This window comes from Dipodomys ordii, unplaced genomic scaffold (assembly GCF_000151885.1).
Source record: "Dipodomys ordii isolate 6190 unplaced genomic scaffold, Dord_2.0 Scaffold11, whole genome shotgun sequence".
Taxonomy (NCBI): Eukaryota; Metazoa; Chordata; class Mammalia; order Rodentia; family Heteromyidae; genus Dipodomys; species Dipodomys ordii.
Window position 1 is genome coordinate 16,764,274 of NW_012267227.1, and position 17,490 is coordinate 16,781,763.

The following is a 17,490-nucleotide window of genomic DNA, read 5'->3' on the forward strand; positions in this document are numbered from 1 at the left end:
AGGTTGAGTACACAGAGGACCTTCTCAAAAGTGAGTTTTCCCTTTCTCTCTCCTTAGAGCAACTAAGAGGCTGCTGGGGAAGCCTGGTCTCCTTGCTAGGGCGCTCCCCACCCAGAGGTCCTGGGGCAGCTCAGAGCACTTGGCTCAGAGCACTCACCAGCTCACTCCGGCGATGGAGGGGCCCCACCGTGGCAGCAGGGCTGCCAGCTTTCCCAGCTAGGGAAAGCGCAGCTCACTGAAGGGTGCTCCGTCAGAGTAGGCGCTGCAAGAAGCTGCCTGGGACCCACTTGGCGTCCCTGTGCTGTGAATTAGTAGAAAAGCTGGTGGGAAATTGCAGCCTACACAGCTGGCAGATGGCAGGAAAAGCTGACAAACCAAAACCTGCCTGATAAGAAATGGGGACAGGGGCTACAAAGAATAAGCAAGTAAGGATAAAAGCCTTGGGAAATAACTGTAAATCTATGGCGTCACAACCTTACCGGAAACAGAAGCCCACCAATCAAAAAGCCCTTGATTCTTACTATTAACCAAGGACAGTCTGTAAAAAGAAAGATGGCCCAAGTGTCAGGAATGGCTCAGCGCTGTCTTCCTGTGGCGTGGCTAAGCCACATGCTTTCTTTCTCTGCCGTATTTCTTTTCTGATAAACTTTCCTCTCACCTTTGCTATGTTTTGCTTATTGCCTGAATTCTTCTCTTGTCAGACTCAAGGACTGAGTTTGTTCAGCTGCTCTAAGCTTTCTAGTAACATATCTGATGTGCTAGCTTCTTTTTTTGACTTGGACTCATTAAATGGTTACACTAGGGTGGCAAAGGGATGTAAATGTGACAGGTGAGAGGTGGGCTTCCTGTTGGGAAAGTGGGAGCACAGGGAGAACGCTGGAGAAGAGAAGCAGGGACCACTAAAACCAGGGGGGTCTCTGCCCAGAGACAACGCTCAGCCTGGAGTCCCAGCCTACCTCTGCTCGGCCCGCTGTGCAGTCTTGTTTCCTCTTGGAAAACTTTGTTTTGGTTTGATATTTGCTACTAAGCCTCTGGGAGCATTTTCTGAGTTTTGTTTCTCTCCTTGTTTCTAGGATACCTGAGCTGGCTCCCAGCGCAGCGAGAGGAGCAGGAACAAGAGTGGGGGTGGAGGGTGTATTAGGATTAGCAGATAGGAAGAGAGGGTGGGAAGAACCTGTTTGGGTTCATTCATGTAGACTGTGGGGATCTCCAGCTACCCCAAAAGCACATCAGGGAGCTTCAGCAAGAGCACCACTCAAACACCCAGAAAGAGGACATTTGCAGAGAGACTGAAGTTCTAAGAAATCCGAAGGCCTGAATTCAAACTGACCAGGGGTGCTGTCCAGGGCTGGCCCAGGAAGTACATTCAGGAAACTTTCTGGAGGTTACACCAGGTAAGTCCCTGACATGACCTGGAGGACTGGAACACCCAGGTGCCCGCACAGGGCTGGAACCTGCCCCAAAACATAAAGCACAAGCTGCTCTTAAAGGTTCTGGGCGTGAGGCCCAGGGAATGTGGACAAGAGGGAGGCAACTGGGCTCCAGGGTGGGGACGCAGAGCTCAGTAAGCACACACACTGGAGCAGCGCCCCAGGCCTTTCCTGCCCACTCTAGGTCTAGCCTCAGCCCCACCTCCAACAAGAAGGAACCTGGCTTTTGCAGGCAGAGGCAGGGACGGGTGGAATTCCCCTGAGGCAGGCAGCAAGGCCTGTAGGAGAGGAGGAGGGAGGCCAGACCTGCCTCTGCCAGGCCCAGCCACAGCATCTCCCACAACACCCCACCTACTGACACCAAACACTACAGGACTCTTTAGGGGAGACATGGATCTCCAAAGCCAGGGGCAGAAGTCTCCTGGGAACAAGGAGCTGCCCATCAACTAGGCTCTTCTTTGAATGGCAAGTAAACAGCTTAGAGAAAGAGCAGCTTGAAAAATAACCAGGAAGCCTGCTCTTCCCTACCCCATGCTATGTGCAGCCGGGCTATAGGACTAGACCCCAGAACTCACACTGCATCACCTCCTTCAATGTACTTACTTCTCAATGTATAGAGGCAGCAAAGGACCAACCTCACATGATTACGCTGAGTACTACAGCTCATGTCAAGTGTTTTAAAAGCATCTGGCATGAAATAAGTACTGGATAAAGGTAGTTTCGGTCTTCTTGTGGTGAGGAGGTGAAACTAAGAAAATGTGAGACTGAAAAGTTGCTAGGCTATCATGCCAGGGAAGTAGACATCCCCAGGCTGGTGGCTGGGCAAGGAAAGCAGAGCTGCGGCCCTTCTCATTTTCATGTTCCTGCACCAGCAAGAGACAGAGGCTCCCGGGAAGAACTAGAGGTGGAGCCGCTCCTGAAGGTACGCTTCTGTGGAAACGTAAGAAGCTACAGCTGGCGGAGGGAAAGGCAGCAGGGAAAGAACTCCAGCATCTGTCCCAAGGGACGTCACAACTGACACCTCTCAGGTGACACAAGCCAGGGACACCATCACATCAGCATTATCCACAGCAGCTAAAAAGCTGAAAGAAGCCAAGTGTCCACAGAATAGATACAATGTAGTTTATCTACAAAATGGAGCATTATTCAGCCATAGAAAGGAATAGAGTGCTGACATATGCTACAACATGAAGGAACTTTGAAAACATAAGGCTAAGTGAAAGAAGCCAGGCACAAAAAGCCAAATGTTCAGCAGGGCGCTGGTGGTTCACACCTGTAATCCTAGCTACTCAGGAGGCTGAGATCTGAGGATCGCAGTTCAAAGCCAGCCCGGGCAGGAGAGACCGTGAGACTCTGATCTCCAATAAACCACCAGAAAACCGGAAGTGGCGCTGTAGCTCAAGTGGTAGAGCGCTCGCCTTGAGCTGAAGAGCTGAGGGACAGCGCCCAGGCCCAGAGTTCAAGCCCCACGACCGACAAAAAAAAAAAAGCCAAATGTTCTAGGATTCCATTTATATGACATACCCAGAACAGACAAATCCATGGAGCTGGAACGTGAAGAAGTGTTTCCTATGACTTGGGGTTCCAGGGAAGAGGGCTGGAGAATGTCAGTGGATATAGAGTTTTGGGTTTTTTTCTTATTTTTGTTTCTGACAGAGTCACTGCTAGGCTGCCCAGGGCTGACCACCTAGGCTCAAGCAATCCTCTGTCTTCATACATCAGAGCAGCCGGAACTAGCCATACACACCACCATACCTACTACATGCAGTTTCCTTCTAGGACAAGACAATAAAAATGCTCTAAAACTGACTGTGGTGATGGCACCCTGTGAAAATACTAAAACCTATTGAATTGGGTATTTGTTTAATAGGGTGCTAGGATCAAAATCCTGGCCTGAGAATACCATAGTACCACTGAGCTAGGTACACAGCTCTGAACTGGGTATTTCAGATGTACAGAATCACATCATGATAAAGCTGTTTCTAAAAACTATTAGAAAATAGTTGTTGAAGATGAAATCGTTGCTAAAGATGTTTCTGTAATATGGAGTATGTATAGGTGGACAGGTCCTAGGGAATGGCTAAAAAGCAGGATAGGATGATAACAAAGATAATCAAGAGCCTTCACCTAGCCTGGCACCAAAACATGAACTCGGAGAGAGCACCAGAAGATGTCATGAAACCCCATGCACACCCTGACTGATCTGGTACGGCTATGAAACTCCCACACAGCAAGATCTGTTCTTCAATACTTACCCAGCTGGGTAGGCAACTAAACCTGATCGGGGGTCACAGGCAAGTCCTCTGCCTCCAGACACGGTGATTCCCAGAACCTTCTCCAAGGTCACCTGTGAGAGGAAGACAGAGGAATGTCATTACAGACGGCGCGGCTTGCGAGTGAGGTGCTGCAGACACCCGGGCATCCTCTGCAGCATTAGCTTCCCCATGCCTCAGCTTCAGGAGAGGGGGCTGCAACTCCTTCAGGCTCTGTTAGGGCCACAGCCTCTTGATCTTACGGGAAAATGCTAGTAAGGTGCATCACTTGTATTTAACCAGGCTTGGTCTGCTGGGACCATGGAAAAGATAATCAACTGGTTAAAGCACAGCTCAGGCCACAGAGGAGCAGGCATTCCTCCAACCTGGGAAGGCACCATGTTTACACTGGAGTACTGGTTCCCTAGACAGGACTCTGGGCCCTATGAGTTCAGGAGAGGTCACAGATCTTTGCAAAGAAAAGGACATTGTGATCTACCAGGAGCCAAAAGAATGTTAGGTATCAATTAGGCGACTCATAGTATTCCTGACCTTTGCATTCCAGCATGCTTTTCCCCTCTATCAGAGCCTGCCAGATCATAGACTGAGAGCCTAAGAGGCAGAAACAAAGCTTAATGCTCTGTTTTGCAAATCATAGATGCTCAGAGTACTCTAATTATTATTATTAAGCCACAACTCCCACAGAGATGAAAGCAAAAAGTGCTCTGAGATTCTGAGATATGAGCCATCGCTCTCATAATCAGCATTTTCCCTCCACAGTCTGCAGCCACATGACCCACAGTGAACTCACTTCAAATGAGTTCATGGGTCTTTCCACTCAGTGACCCCATGTGAGGTCTGGAGTGTCCTGTACCCTGCTTGTCACTTCACCTCACGCTCTGCTCACACCTGGCTGGTCAGCTGCACTTCCTGTACCCACCATACTCAGGGAGGTCCTTGCTCTTCTTTGACTCAGAGAACAGAGCTTCTGAATGTCGAATGGCCAAGAAAACAGGCCAGACTGTGATCTGCTAAAAAAAACTTTGTCTCTGGGGAATCCTCAGCCCTAAGAAGGCAATGTGAGATGGCGCTGGTGGCTCACACCTGTAAGCCTAGCTACTCAGGAGGCTGAGATCTGAGGATTGCAGCTCAAAGCCAGCCCGGGCAGGAAAAGTCCATGAGACTCTTATCTCCAACAAACCACCAGAAAACCAGAAGTGGCATTGTGGCTCAAGTGGTGAAGCGCTCACCTTGAACTGAAGAGCTCCAGGACAGCGCCCAGGCCCAGAGTTCAAGCTCCATGACCAAAAAAAAAAAAAAAAAAAAGCAATGTGAGTCAGAAATGAGTAAGTGATGTCGACACTTGTGTCAGGATGAAATCTCCTAGCACAGGCCATTTTCTAGAAAGGGAAGCCCGGAACCAATTAAGATAATTATACTAATTGATTTTCCCAAAGGGGGAAGTGGGTGCATTTATAGAGCAGTGGTTTAAATTCTTATGTCCATGGGCCATTTTAGTTTGAATTAGATTGGAGAGAAATGCCTTGTGGTAACCAAACATCAAAACATGCCCACAAGATGACACAACAGAGCCTGCCCCCTAAGAAGGTCCCCGAGAGTCTTGGTGTCTTTTGGGCTACTAGCCAGGAATTCTGGTGAGACTGCTCATAGGTAGAAGCAGGTTAGGCACGGCACACCAACTCACAGCATGAGGCAAACACCAAATTTTCCAATTACCCTTGGCTTAGCCAAGACACTCAACTAATGTGAGTTAAACCCTTAGTGCCTGCTCTGACCTGTGCCTCCTGCCACCTTTGAGTCTCAGCACAACAAGCCTGGCATACAGTCACACGGCACTGACTGGAGAGCACAAAATCCTCCTGGGAAGGCTAGAGGTGATATTCATCTTCCATGTCTCTAATTATCCCAGAGGGAGAGGGACTCAGGATTTTACTACCATACCTACTGTCTATTGAAGAGACGAGGAAAAAGAACGCCTCGCTGGCACAATCCACAGGGATGGTAGAGGTCACCCAACCAGATGCACTGAGCTGAAAGACTGTAGTTCTACTCTCTTCACGCTGCTCTGGCTAAGGCAAATCATTTGGATTCATGTTTTCATGGATCCCTTACCTCCCTATGCTTCAGTGTTGATCCCAAAGAACCAGACCAACGCTGCTGGTTCTTGGCTGTCATGTCCTCTGAAGGAGTCTAGGTAGGTGTTTTGTGGGTAAAGGATCCAATGCTATTGAGAATGAATTGTAAAGCTAGCCTGCATTATCCAACAGCAATCTAGAGCAGGAAGATGTGATTTACTCAGACTTTAAGGCTCAGTGCTTAGTTGTTGTTGTTGCTTTTGTCAGTTGTAGGTCTTGCACTCTGGGCCTGGGCACTGTCCCTGAGCTCTTCAGCTCAAGGCTGAGCACTCTACCACTTTGAACCACAGCACCACTTCCAGTTTTCTGAGTGGTTTATTGGAGATAAGAGTCTCATAGCTTTTCCTGCCTGGGCTGGCTTTGAACCTTGATCCTCAGATCTCAGCCTCCTGAGTAGCTAGGATTACAGGCGTGAGCCACCAGCACCTGGCTGTATAACTTTTTTTAACGATGACCCATTGACCTATGGGTACATACATGTACATCAAACTGAAACATTTCCTAAAATAGTACTTTTCTTACTTTATATACTTCAAGATACTCTTGTATTCTATATCATTAAAAGAAAATTCTGGTCAAGGCTCACTTTATCGATCCTCTGGCTGTAGACGAGCTAGCTGAAGGTCTAGTTTGGGAAGGCAGCTACAGACCCTTGGGTCCTGCCAGACTTGGATTACTGGCTCTGCTTGTGGCACCTTTGTGTTCTTTGTATTCTTCTGCCACTGTCCTCCTAGGCCCACACAGAACACGCTTCCTGACTAGGAAAACACTACAGGCAAAGAGTTTGCCTGAGCTCAAAACTTGGCTTATTTTCAAAGCATGGGTTTTTGCTTTTTCTGGCTTTCTAAAGCAGCAATCCAAGGGGGAAAAAAGGAGTTTCCTTTGGCTCTATGGAGGGGGAGGAGCAGGGAAAAACATTCAGGGGGCATCAGTTGGTTTTTATGTTCTTAACTCAAACCAGCTTCCTGTTTGCAGGGAAGTTTGGGACTGAACTCTACTTTCAAAGGACCTAAGAGTCCAGCGCTCCTGTGAAGTCTTGGGTATCTGGGCTTATGTTTGTAAGACTCCAATACAATGGGCTTTACACACTGAGAAAATTCTCTCCCTCTCCATGTATCCTTCCGGTCTCTTTCCCAATAGGTAGTAAAGAACCTACCCATGGAGACAAGCCTGGACGCCCTCGAAGCACCACACACTGAGAACACCCAGGACACGAATGGCGTCGAGGAGGTGGCTTTGTAAACACTGACATGCACATTCAGTGGCAGGACACGGGCAGCCTAGAACTCACAATGGTGGAAATCAGCACAGGCTTTCCTTCCTGTCAAAGAGTCTGTAAATGCAGGCCAGTGCACCAGTGAGTTTCCAAGCACTGTCATCTCTCATTAGAGTATGACTGTAACTCTCTGGTTCAGGTTTTGTCCCTGCTGTCTTTCCTCAACATGTAGGTCAAAGCAATTTCTCTAAAGCTTAAGGGGAATCATTACATTATTCTGCTTGAACTCCCCCTCCACTGGCTTCCCATCTCCCTTAAGTTCAAGTCCAAATACTTGACCCAGATTTACAAGGGTCTAAATCATCGAGCCTCTGGCAACCTCTCTGACCTCTTTTAGGGTTTTTTTTTGTTTTGTTTTTGCATTGGTCATGGGGCTTGAACTTTGGGCCTGGGTGCTGTCCCTGAGCTCTTCAGCTCAAGGCTAGCTCTACCACTTGAGCCACAGTGCCACTTCTGGTTTTCTGGTGGTTTATTGGAGATGAGTCTTGCAGAGCCGGGCATCAGTGGCTCACACCTGTAATTCTAGCTACTCAGGAGGCTGAGATCTGAGGATTGCAGTTCAAAGCCAGCCTGGGCAGGAAAAGCCGTCTTATCTCCAATAAACCACCAGAAACCCGCAAGTGGCACTGTGGCTCAAATGGTAGAGCACTTACTTGCCTTGAGTTGAAGAGCTGAGGGACAGCACCCCAGCCCATAGTTCAAGCCCATGACAAAAACAAAAAACAAAAAAACCCCGAGTTTTACAGACATTCCTTCCCAAGATGGCTTTGAACCGCGATCCTCAGATCTCAGCCTCCAGAGTAGCTAGGATTATAGGCGTGAGCCACCAGTGCCTAGCCCCTGACCTCTTTCTCTATACTCTCTCCTCTCTCACCCTTCTCTAGGCACCTGAAAACCTCCAACAACTTCAACAGTCTCTAGCATAGCCTTTTGCATACACTGCTTTTCTGGACTAACAATTCTTCCCTTAGCTATTCACAGAGCTAATCCACCCAGGTCTCCTCCTCTGAGAGGACTTTCCAGATTGGCTTTATTGCCTTCATTTTCTCTACTTGCCCAATGTACTTGTCTTCCTAGGACAGAGAAGCAGTAGTGACATTACTTTTATCTCTGTCCAGGTATGTTTTCTCCTCCCCATCAGAAGGTGGGCTCCCTGAGGATAGGACCTAGGTCAAATCCCCATGTATCCCTAGCACTTTAGCCTGGCACACAATGAGCCCTTGATACTCATCTGACGAATAACTGGACACCTGGCAGAGGCTTTGGGAACAGTGAAAGATCAGACATGAGTAAGCTCAGGAAAACTAGGGGTATTTCAGGTCAATATAATTGCTTTCCATCAAGTATCTAAAACTGAATGGTCATGTCCAGCAGAGGACAAACACAAAGGAAGCTTCATGGTACAGGTCAAGATGATGGTGGGACCTGACTGCTCGCTCTATTACCCCAGATAGTCTAGCTGTAAATCTTAAATATTGCACAATCAATGCTAAAAAGGGAGGCGATAGGGCCAAGGATGCACTTCGGGCTCAGGACCTTATGCACAGCGCTTCTGTTACTCACATCCCTGATCTCTCACTGTCTCTTTCTCTCCTCAAACATTTTTTTAAAAAACTCATTTGACACAGTAATGTGGGGGAACACATTTGAAGAGTCCAAGAATATGTGTTTTTATTTGATTTAGGATTTTCATTTGGTTATAAAGCTACACATTCATATCATTCTCTACCTTGTCACTTTTTTGGTGTGTGGGGGGGTGTCATGGGGTTTGAACTCAGGGCCTGGGTGATGTCCCTGAGCTCTTTTCTCAAGGCTAGGGCTCTACCACTTTAAACCACAGTGCCACTTTTGGTTTTTGAGTGGCAAACTGGAAATAAGAGTCTCAGGGGGACTTTTCTATAGGGGCTAGCTTTGAACTGCGACCCTCAGATCTCTGCCTCCTGAGTGGTTAGGATTACAGGTGTGAGCCACTGGCATTTGGCTTACCATGTCATTTTTTAAAACCTCAATGCATAACACTTTTCCGATTGCAGCGTAACACTTTTCCACAGCAGCAGGCATGAAATGGGCTCCTCATAGAGCCCCAGTGCTGACCTCTAATGAATAGGCAGCATAAGCAAGAACTAAACTATTGGCTAAGTCAGGGAGATTTTGAAATGTTTCTTTCCCAAGCCCAGAGATTCTCAAGCTTTTTTTTGGGGGGGGGCGGGGGGAGTCTGGTCGTGGGGCCTGAACTCTGGGCCTGGGCACTGTCCCTCAGCTCTACCACTTGAGCCACAGTGCCACTTCCGGTTTTTTTCTTTTTGCTTATGTGGTGCTGAGGAATTGAACCCAGGGCCTCAGGCATACAAGGCAAGCGCTCTACCACTGAGCCACCTTCCCAGCCCCTCTCAAGCTTTTTTATCTCAGGATATTTTTATACTTTTAGAAATTATTAAGGACTCAAAAGTGTTTTTGATTATGAAGATTGTGTCTACTAGTATCTCCTATACTGGAAATATTTTAGATATTTGTCTAGTTAAAAGTAATGATAGGCTGGAGACATGGCTCAGTTGGTAGAGTGCTAGCCAATGAGCAAAAGCATCAGGTACCAAATTTAAGTCTCAGTCTCAGATTTAAAAAAAAAAAAAAGGAAAGAAAAGAATAGTAATAATAACAAACCCTTTATTCATTAACATTTTTATTAAATGAAATGCTAAAAAAATAGGAAGAATAGCACTGTTTTACATTTTGTAGACAACAGCCGGATTTTCATATCTGCATCTGCATTTAATCTGCTGTGATGGTTTCTAGTTGAGGCATATGAAGAAAAGCTGGCCTCTTTTGGATGTACAGTTGGAAAACTCCCTGAAAGGATTTTTGCAATCCCAGAGGCTCTCAGGTCGCACTTATTTGAGATCCTTTCCTGGGTACTATAGCTTCTCTCCACATGGGAAGCAGCCCCAGCAGTGTGAGAGTTCTGGCCTCACGCATCATTTGAGGAGACAGGCAGAGAAGAGATCCTGTGAGAAAATAGCTGTTCACAAAATGTCTAGGATGGGGCTGGGAATGTGGCTTAGTGGTAGAGCGCTTGCCTAGCATGCATAAAGCCCTGGGTTCCATTCCTCAGCACCACATACACAGAAAAAGCCAGAAGTGGTGCTGTGGCTCAAGTGGTAGAGCACTAGCCTTGAGCAAAAGACACTCAAGGATAGTGCCCAGGCTGAGTTCAAGTCCCAGGACTGACAAAAAAAAAAAAAAAGAAAGAAAAGAAAAGAAAAAGTCTAGGATGTGGCCCAAAGTTCTGAAGTTCTGACAGAAACTTGGGCTGGCAACTGGTCATACACTCGATACACGTTCAGCTCTATGATCACTGCTTCATGAATAAGTAAAACCCAGGAAAAAAGAGCTCCCACTCTCCACGTTCACAAGGGAGGCAGTACCCACATTGTAACCAGCTTGTGCTCTGGCAAGTACAGAGTATTAAGATGCTGGAAAGCCTAGACCAGCTTGAAACAGGTGTCGTCTTTCCTCTAAAGCGAGGCTACCAGCAGGCAGGCTTACTACAGGAGTCCTGTGAGACAGAGCTGGCATGCCCATCTGTCCCTATGTGAACGGTGCGGTGCAGGATAGTATTGTATCTACCTGAGACAAAGGAGGCAGGCAAAATGTTTCTCACTTCAATGAGATAAAGGGATAGCTTCATAATAGCTTATTCCCAAGAGAGAAGGAAAGAATAAGGCCATTAGTGTTTAAGTGCCCTTCTGGCTCTCATTAAAGTAGATGGAAAAAACAGGTGGCTCAGAGGTGAAAGATACACCTCTCATTCTTTATACTACATCGTTATTGCTCATAGTTTGCACTCTACCACTTGAGCCATGTCTCCATTCCAGCACTTTTGCTGGTTAATTGGAGATGGAGTCTCAGTCCAGGCTGGCTTCAAACTGCAATCCTCCAGAACTTGGCCTCCTGAGTAGCTAGGATTATAAGCATAAGCTACAGTGGCTGGCTACAATTTATTTGTTTGTTTGGTTTTTTTGGTCGGTCATGGGGCTTGAACTCTGGGCTTGGCCACTGTCCCTGCGCTCTTCAGCTCAAGGCCAGAGCCCTACCACTTGAGCCACAGCACCACATCTGGTTTTCCGGTGGTTTATTGGAGATAAGGAGTCTCACAGACTTTTCTGCCTGGACTGGCTTTGAACTATGATCCTCAGGCCTCAGCCTCCTCAGTAGCTAGGATTACAGGCATGAGCCACCGGTACCCAGCTACAGTTTATTTATTTTTTTACACTCCTATGTGTTTAAGTGGTATGGGAATGTGATTCTTTTTTATGATACGGTTGCACATACTTTTCTTTGTATATTTTAATACTAGACAACTGAATTCATCTAATAAAATGAACTTATTTCACTAAAAAGAAATTTTAAATTCCCAAAGAGTAGGAAGAAAGATGGATCACGATCAGGGAAGATAAACAAGAAGCTTTCCTGGAAGATGACTGGGTCTAATGGTACCAAAGGATCTGACAGATGGGCATAAGGACAAGGAATTCTCGGTAGAGGAAGTTATATGAGACAAAATTTCTCAGCATGAAATAACAGGGCAGGTGAGCAACAATTATCTGAGAGAATATTAAATCAGGAGGTGAGATGCAATCAGTCAGGAAAAATCATGAATGCAGAAGTGGGCAAGGGAGCCTGTGGGCTCTTCCAAACCATGGAAAGACACCCAGCAGAGTACACAAAGTACACCCTGGTGATGCCTGTAAAACACACATAATCAGGAAACCCAGTTTGGAAACCGCTTGAATAGGTCAGGTATGATAGCGATGAAAATCTAGATCAGCATGAAGACAGTATGACTAGAGAACAAACAATGCATTCAAGAACCACACAGCAGCCGGGCACCAATGGCTCACGCCTGTAATCCTAGCTACTCAGGAGGCTGAGATCTGAGGATAGCGGTTCAAAGCCAGCCGGGGCAGGAAAGTCCATGAGACTCTTATCTCCAATGAACCATCAGTAAACCACAAGTGGCACTGTGGCTCAAGTGGTAGCGCACTTGCCTTGAGCTGAAGAGCTGAGGGATAGGGCCCAGACCCAGAGTTTAAGCCCCACAACCGACCCCCCCACACAAAAAAAGAACCACACAGCAAATAAAATGGGCAAGAATGGGCACTGTATGACCATGGAGGAAAAATAAGACTCAAAGTTTGAACCTCTAGAGATAGTGAACAAGGTAGTGCCATGATCAAAAAGAAGACCTGGATAATGACAGAACTAGAAAGAAGGATCTCAGAATTATTCACATGAAGGTGAAAGTCCTAAGGCAGGAGAAGACAGAGGGAAGGAGGGTTGGGAGAGACTAAGCACAAAACTTTGGGGAGACTTTTTTTTTTTTTTTTGCTGGTTGTGGGGCCTGAACTCTGGGCCTGGGCACTGTTCCTCAGCTCTTCAGCTCAAGGCAAGCACTTTACCACTTGAGCCACAGCGCCACTTCCAGTTTGTCCACTAATGTGCTGAGGAATCGAACCCAGGACATCATGCATGCAAGGCAAGCACTCTACCACTGAGCCACCTTCCCAGTCCAAGACTTTATTTTTAGAGTATGGAGAAAAGGAGAACCAGGAAGTCAGCAAGACAGTGTTTCTAGAAAGGAGGAGCAGTCCACGTGAGTGCTAAAAGAAGTGGAGGAGAGCAAAGGGCTCTCCAGAGTTCAAAGCCACCTGCCACACATGCCACAGAACACTGGATCCCAAGAAGTCCCAGATCCATAAGCACAATCCTAACCCAATCACAGACACTCTGGGTAGAGTCTTGTAAGCTTTTTCTTGTCTGTCTGTCTGTCTGATCAGTCTAAGAGCTACAGAGGAGGTAACACCAGCCAATTAAAGAGCCAATTTGTGGAACCAAGACAATGGTCCCATGCATAGACCTGTGGCATTAACTATTAAGGTTTTCTCTCTCTCAGTGTGAGAGACTTCTTACTATAGGCAGTCTGCCAATGGCATAGGAATAACTGCTCCCTTGAGATAGGGAACTAAGGCCAGGGTCACAAAAGGCCAGGGTCATCCAGAATCTGGTAACCTCCAACTGCAAAGGAATCCCCAGCAACAGGGAGGAAAGCAATCTGATTTTGTTGCCATGTTTTGCTGCCACCAGCTTCTCGCTTCCCTCCCCTCCCTTACCCCACTTCTCAATCCCACTCAATACGAGTTATAAATACCTCCATTGCAAGTTGCTGCAGCCAGCCCTCAGCATGCCATTTCTATAAACAAGCACGTTAGAGACCTGTCCAAGGAGCAGCACTCCCAATCTTCCCTCCTCCCTTCCTGCAGGTTAAGAATAACTATTTTTGTCTCCTGCCCACACACTGCACTCTAATCTCACAGGGCAGACTCTCCACCACATTCTAAGAATTGCCACTTAAGCAAGCCACAGAAGCCTATGGCCTTTGTGCCCAGACTCAGGCAGCTGGGCAGGCACCCAGTGACCTGGGAGATGGGAGGGAGACTTTAGCTGCTTCAGAGCACAATGTGCCAACTGGTCAAAGGCAGGCAGTGACAAGGCACATTGGCTATTCCAAACCAGGCAAAGAGACTTCACGCCTTAATCCAGCTCCTGCTCTACCCAGTTCCATCTACACCACAAAGGCTCTCAGAAACAAGACACTTATAATCTGACAGAAATCCAGGCTTTCCTGCTTAACAGTTCAGAATTCGAGCTGAGTCAACTGTCCCGTGCTGAGATTGCGATAGTCTCAGTTTCTAAGGGAGGGGAGGCAATCCTACTATTGCTTAGAGGATCTGACACAAGGGACTCCTCCTAGCCATCATCCCCCAGGAAACTAGAATGAAGGTTCCTAAGCCTGGCCTATGGACAGGATTACTCAGAGGACTTTCCAGATAGTAACATTCCTCATTCCATCCCCTCATCCCCTTCCTGGAAGACTTTTTTTTGGGGGGAGAGGAGGGAGGTAATAGGGTCTTACTATGTCGCCTGTATAAGCAATCATCCTGCCTTAGCCTTGAATAGTATATGCCATCATACTCAGCTCTGCAACAAGATCCTGAATGCAAAAATGAAGTAAAGTTTAATAATCTGTGTATCATAAGCTCTGCAGAAGTGGGTCTGGGCTATACTCCTGTTTGGCAGGTTTAGGCAAGATTGCCTAAGACCAGGAGTTGCAGGTCAACTTCAGCAACTCAGGGAGATCCTTGTGTCAAAAATGTTTTTTAGGGCTGGGAAGGTGGCTCAGTGGTAGAGCGCTTGCCTTGCATGCCTGAGGCCCTGGGTTCGATTCCTCAGCACCACATAAGCAAAAAGAAAAAAGCTGGAAGTGGCGCTGTGGCTCAAGTGGTAGAGTGCTAGCCTTGAGCTAAAGAGCTGAGAGACAGCGCCTAGGCCCAGAGTTCAGGCCCCATGACCGGACAACCCCCCCCCCAAAAAAAAAAGTTTTTTTAAAAAAGTCGGGCACCGGTGGCTCATGCCTATAATCCTAGCTACTCAGGAGACCGGGATCTGAAGAGCGTGGTTCAAAGCCAGCCTGGGCAGGAAAGTCTCTGAGACTCTTTATCTCCAATTAACCACCAGAAAACCAGAAGTGGTGCTATGGCTCAAGTGGTGGAGCACTTGCCTTGAGCTGAAGAGCTGAGGGTCAGTGCCCAGGCCCAGGCCCATGACCAACCAAAAAAAAAAAAAAGCCCCTCTGAGGGTTCTAATGATTAATCCAGTTGTGATTTAAAGGATACTGTCATTTGATTTCCAAATTTAGACCCTCTGGAGACTATTGGAAGTGTTCCAAGTCTTGGAAGACTACCTGTGGGGTATAAAAGGTCTCGCGCACAGAGTCTACTGCTACAATACGAGATGGCTACTCAGCCAAAAAGGCTCTTGGCACTTTATACAGAATATAATTTAGTACTGAAAATTCCTTGAATGACTAGTATTATGTCAATTTTACAGATGCAGTCAAGGAAGCAGTACATGGAAGAACCAAGATTTTAGAACTGGGGCTATCTGGTCCCCAAAACCAGAGTGCCCTGGGGAGGGAGTTCTGATTTCCTACCACCCCCATAATGTCACCATTTCTGTAAGATTATATAAGAAGCCGCCAGGCCTCTGTGGTCATCAAGGACATGTCTGAGAACTGCAACAGAAAGCATAGAGCATCTGAGCACAATGGTATACGCCTGTAGTCCCAGCTATTTGGAAAGTTAAGGCTAGGATCTCTTGAGCCCGGGAGTTCAAGATCAACCTAGATAACATAGCAAGACTCTTATCTCTTCAAAAAAGAAAAAAAAAGAATGGATTACAAAAGAGTATAACTCATGCCTGTAATCCTAGCTACTTGGGATGCTGAGACCAGCATAACCTTGAAGCCAGCCCAGGCAGAAAAGTCCAAACAATTCCATATCTCCAGTTAATCAGCAAAATGCCAGACTAGAGGTGTGTTTCAAGTAGTAGAGCACCAGCAGTGAGCAAGAACTTGGGGTGATGACTCTTGAGTTCAGGTCCAGTACCAGTACCAAAATAAAAGGAAAATCAAAAGGAAGAGGAGGAGGAAGACAAATCAAAGGAAGAGAAAGAGGAGATAGGGGAGAAGATGGAGATGTCAAGGGTAGAGGACAACACTCATGCTAGCTGTGTAGGTTTAGTTTCGTTTTTAAGAACTTATCATTAGCCAAAATGAATCTTTAAAAAAAAAAAAAAAAGACTTCTGACCTTTCCTTCCTGAGATGTTGCAGAGAAAGAGGAAGGGCGGGTTTTCCCAATGCCAGAGTGTCCCTGTGGTCAGAGCCTGTCCATGTCCAGGCCATGCTGTCCTTGCAGTGTCAGAACAAGGAAAGTCTGATTTGGTTTGGAGAGGGAGACATGAGAGAGCTGCAGACCACAAGGGAGGGAGTGATGGCCGTCCAGCAGTGGGGGAGGGAGGGGAGCACAGCCACCCCCACGTGGCCAAGTCCAGAGAGCAGCTTTAACTGTGCAGGGCCTGAACAGGGCTGCTCCTGACAAGAGCTCAGTGTAGGCAAACAGCCAGGAAGTTTCCACAGTAAAGCCAAATCTTTCACTACAAGACCAGAACCACAAAGCTTTATAAGCTAAAAAGCCCAATCATCAAAAGGGTCTAATTTTTTTTTTTTTTGGTCAGTCATGGGGCTTGAATTCAGGGCTTGGGTGCTGTCCCTAAGCTTTATTGTTCAAGACTAGTGTTCTACCACTTTGAGCCAGAGCACCACTTCTAGTTTTCTGGGGTTAATTGGAGGTGAGAGTCTCATGGACTTCCCTGCCCAGGCTGGCTTTGAACCACAATCCTCAGATCTCAGCCTCCAAAATAGCTAGGATTACAGGCATGCGTCACAGGTGCACGGCTAAAAGGGTCTAATTTTAGACCAGGTGCTGGTGGCTCACATCTGTAATCCTAGCTACTCTGGAGGCTGAGCTCTGAGGACCTCAGTTCAAAGCCAGCCTTGATAGGAAAAGTCCGTGAGATTCTTAACTCAACCACAAAAAAGCCTGAAGTGGAGCTGTGGCTCAAGTGAATGCCCAGGCCCTCAGTTCAAACCCCAGGACTGGCGCACATACGCACATACACACACACACACACACACACACACACTCTCTCACACACACACACACACACACATACATACACACACACACACACACACACTCAAAAGGTCTAATTTTCATCAAGTCTACAATTTATTCCTCATTTCTTGGTTTCCAATTTTGTAAGCAAGAACATAAACTGTCCCTTATCTGGACCAAGTGTGCAAAGTAAATGTGTGTGCTAGAACATGAATGGGTATGGGAAAGGCTCTAATGCCCCTGTAATCAGGCCAACCTGAGCCACTGGTCTCCTGAGAAAAGAACAAGGACTTTCTTCCTAATGCCAGTGTCCAGTTAGTTTAGGCCGTCAGCATCTCACTCCTGGTGTCAAATCAATTTCCTTCCGGTCCATAGATCTTGTCCTTCCTTCCCCTTGGCCCATCAGAGTAATCTTTCCCATCAGGCACTGGTGGCTCACACCTGCATTCCTAGTGATTCAGGAAGCTGAGATTTGAGGATCATGGTTCAAAGCCAGCCTGGGCAGGAAAGCCTTTGAGACTCTTATATCCAATTAACTACCAAAAAGTCAGAAGTGTAGCTGTGGCTCAAGTGGTAGAGAAAAAAAGCTGCAGCCAAGGGAAAGCTCTGAGTTCCAAGAAAATAAAAGAGCATTCTTATCATCCCACTGGTATCTCATTTGACAGAAAATTAGAACTGATTCCTATTCTTTGGAGTTCACTGGTTTGACTATTTTTTAATTCTAATAAAAACTTCTCACAGGCCAGGCGCTGGTGGCTCACGCCTGTAATCCTAGCTACTCAGGAGGATGAGATCTGAGGATCACG

At 46.9% G+C, this 17,490-nt stretch overlaps 1 protein-coding gene across 1 annotated transcript in view; it reads right to left on the bottom strand.

Moving 5' to 3' along the window:
- Positions 1–17,490, bottom strand: part of Mapkbp1 (mitogen-activated protein kinase binding protein 1) — a 52,853-nt gene that overhangs the window by 23,183 nt on the left and 12,180 nt on the right. Inside the window, exon 2 of the mRNA XM_013010105.1 lies at positions 3,686–3,777. Coding sequence (XP_012865559.1) covers positions 3,686–3,777 — 92 coding nt within the window. The remainder of the gene's footprint in view (positions 1–3,685; positions 3,778–17,490) is intronic.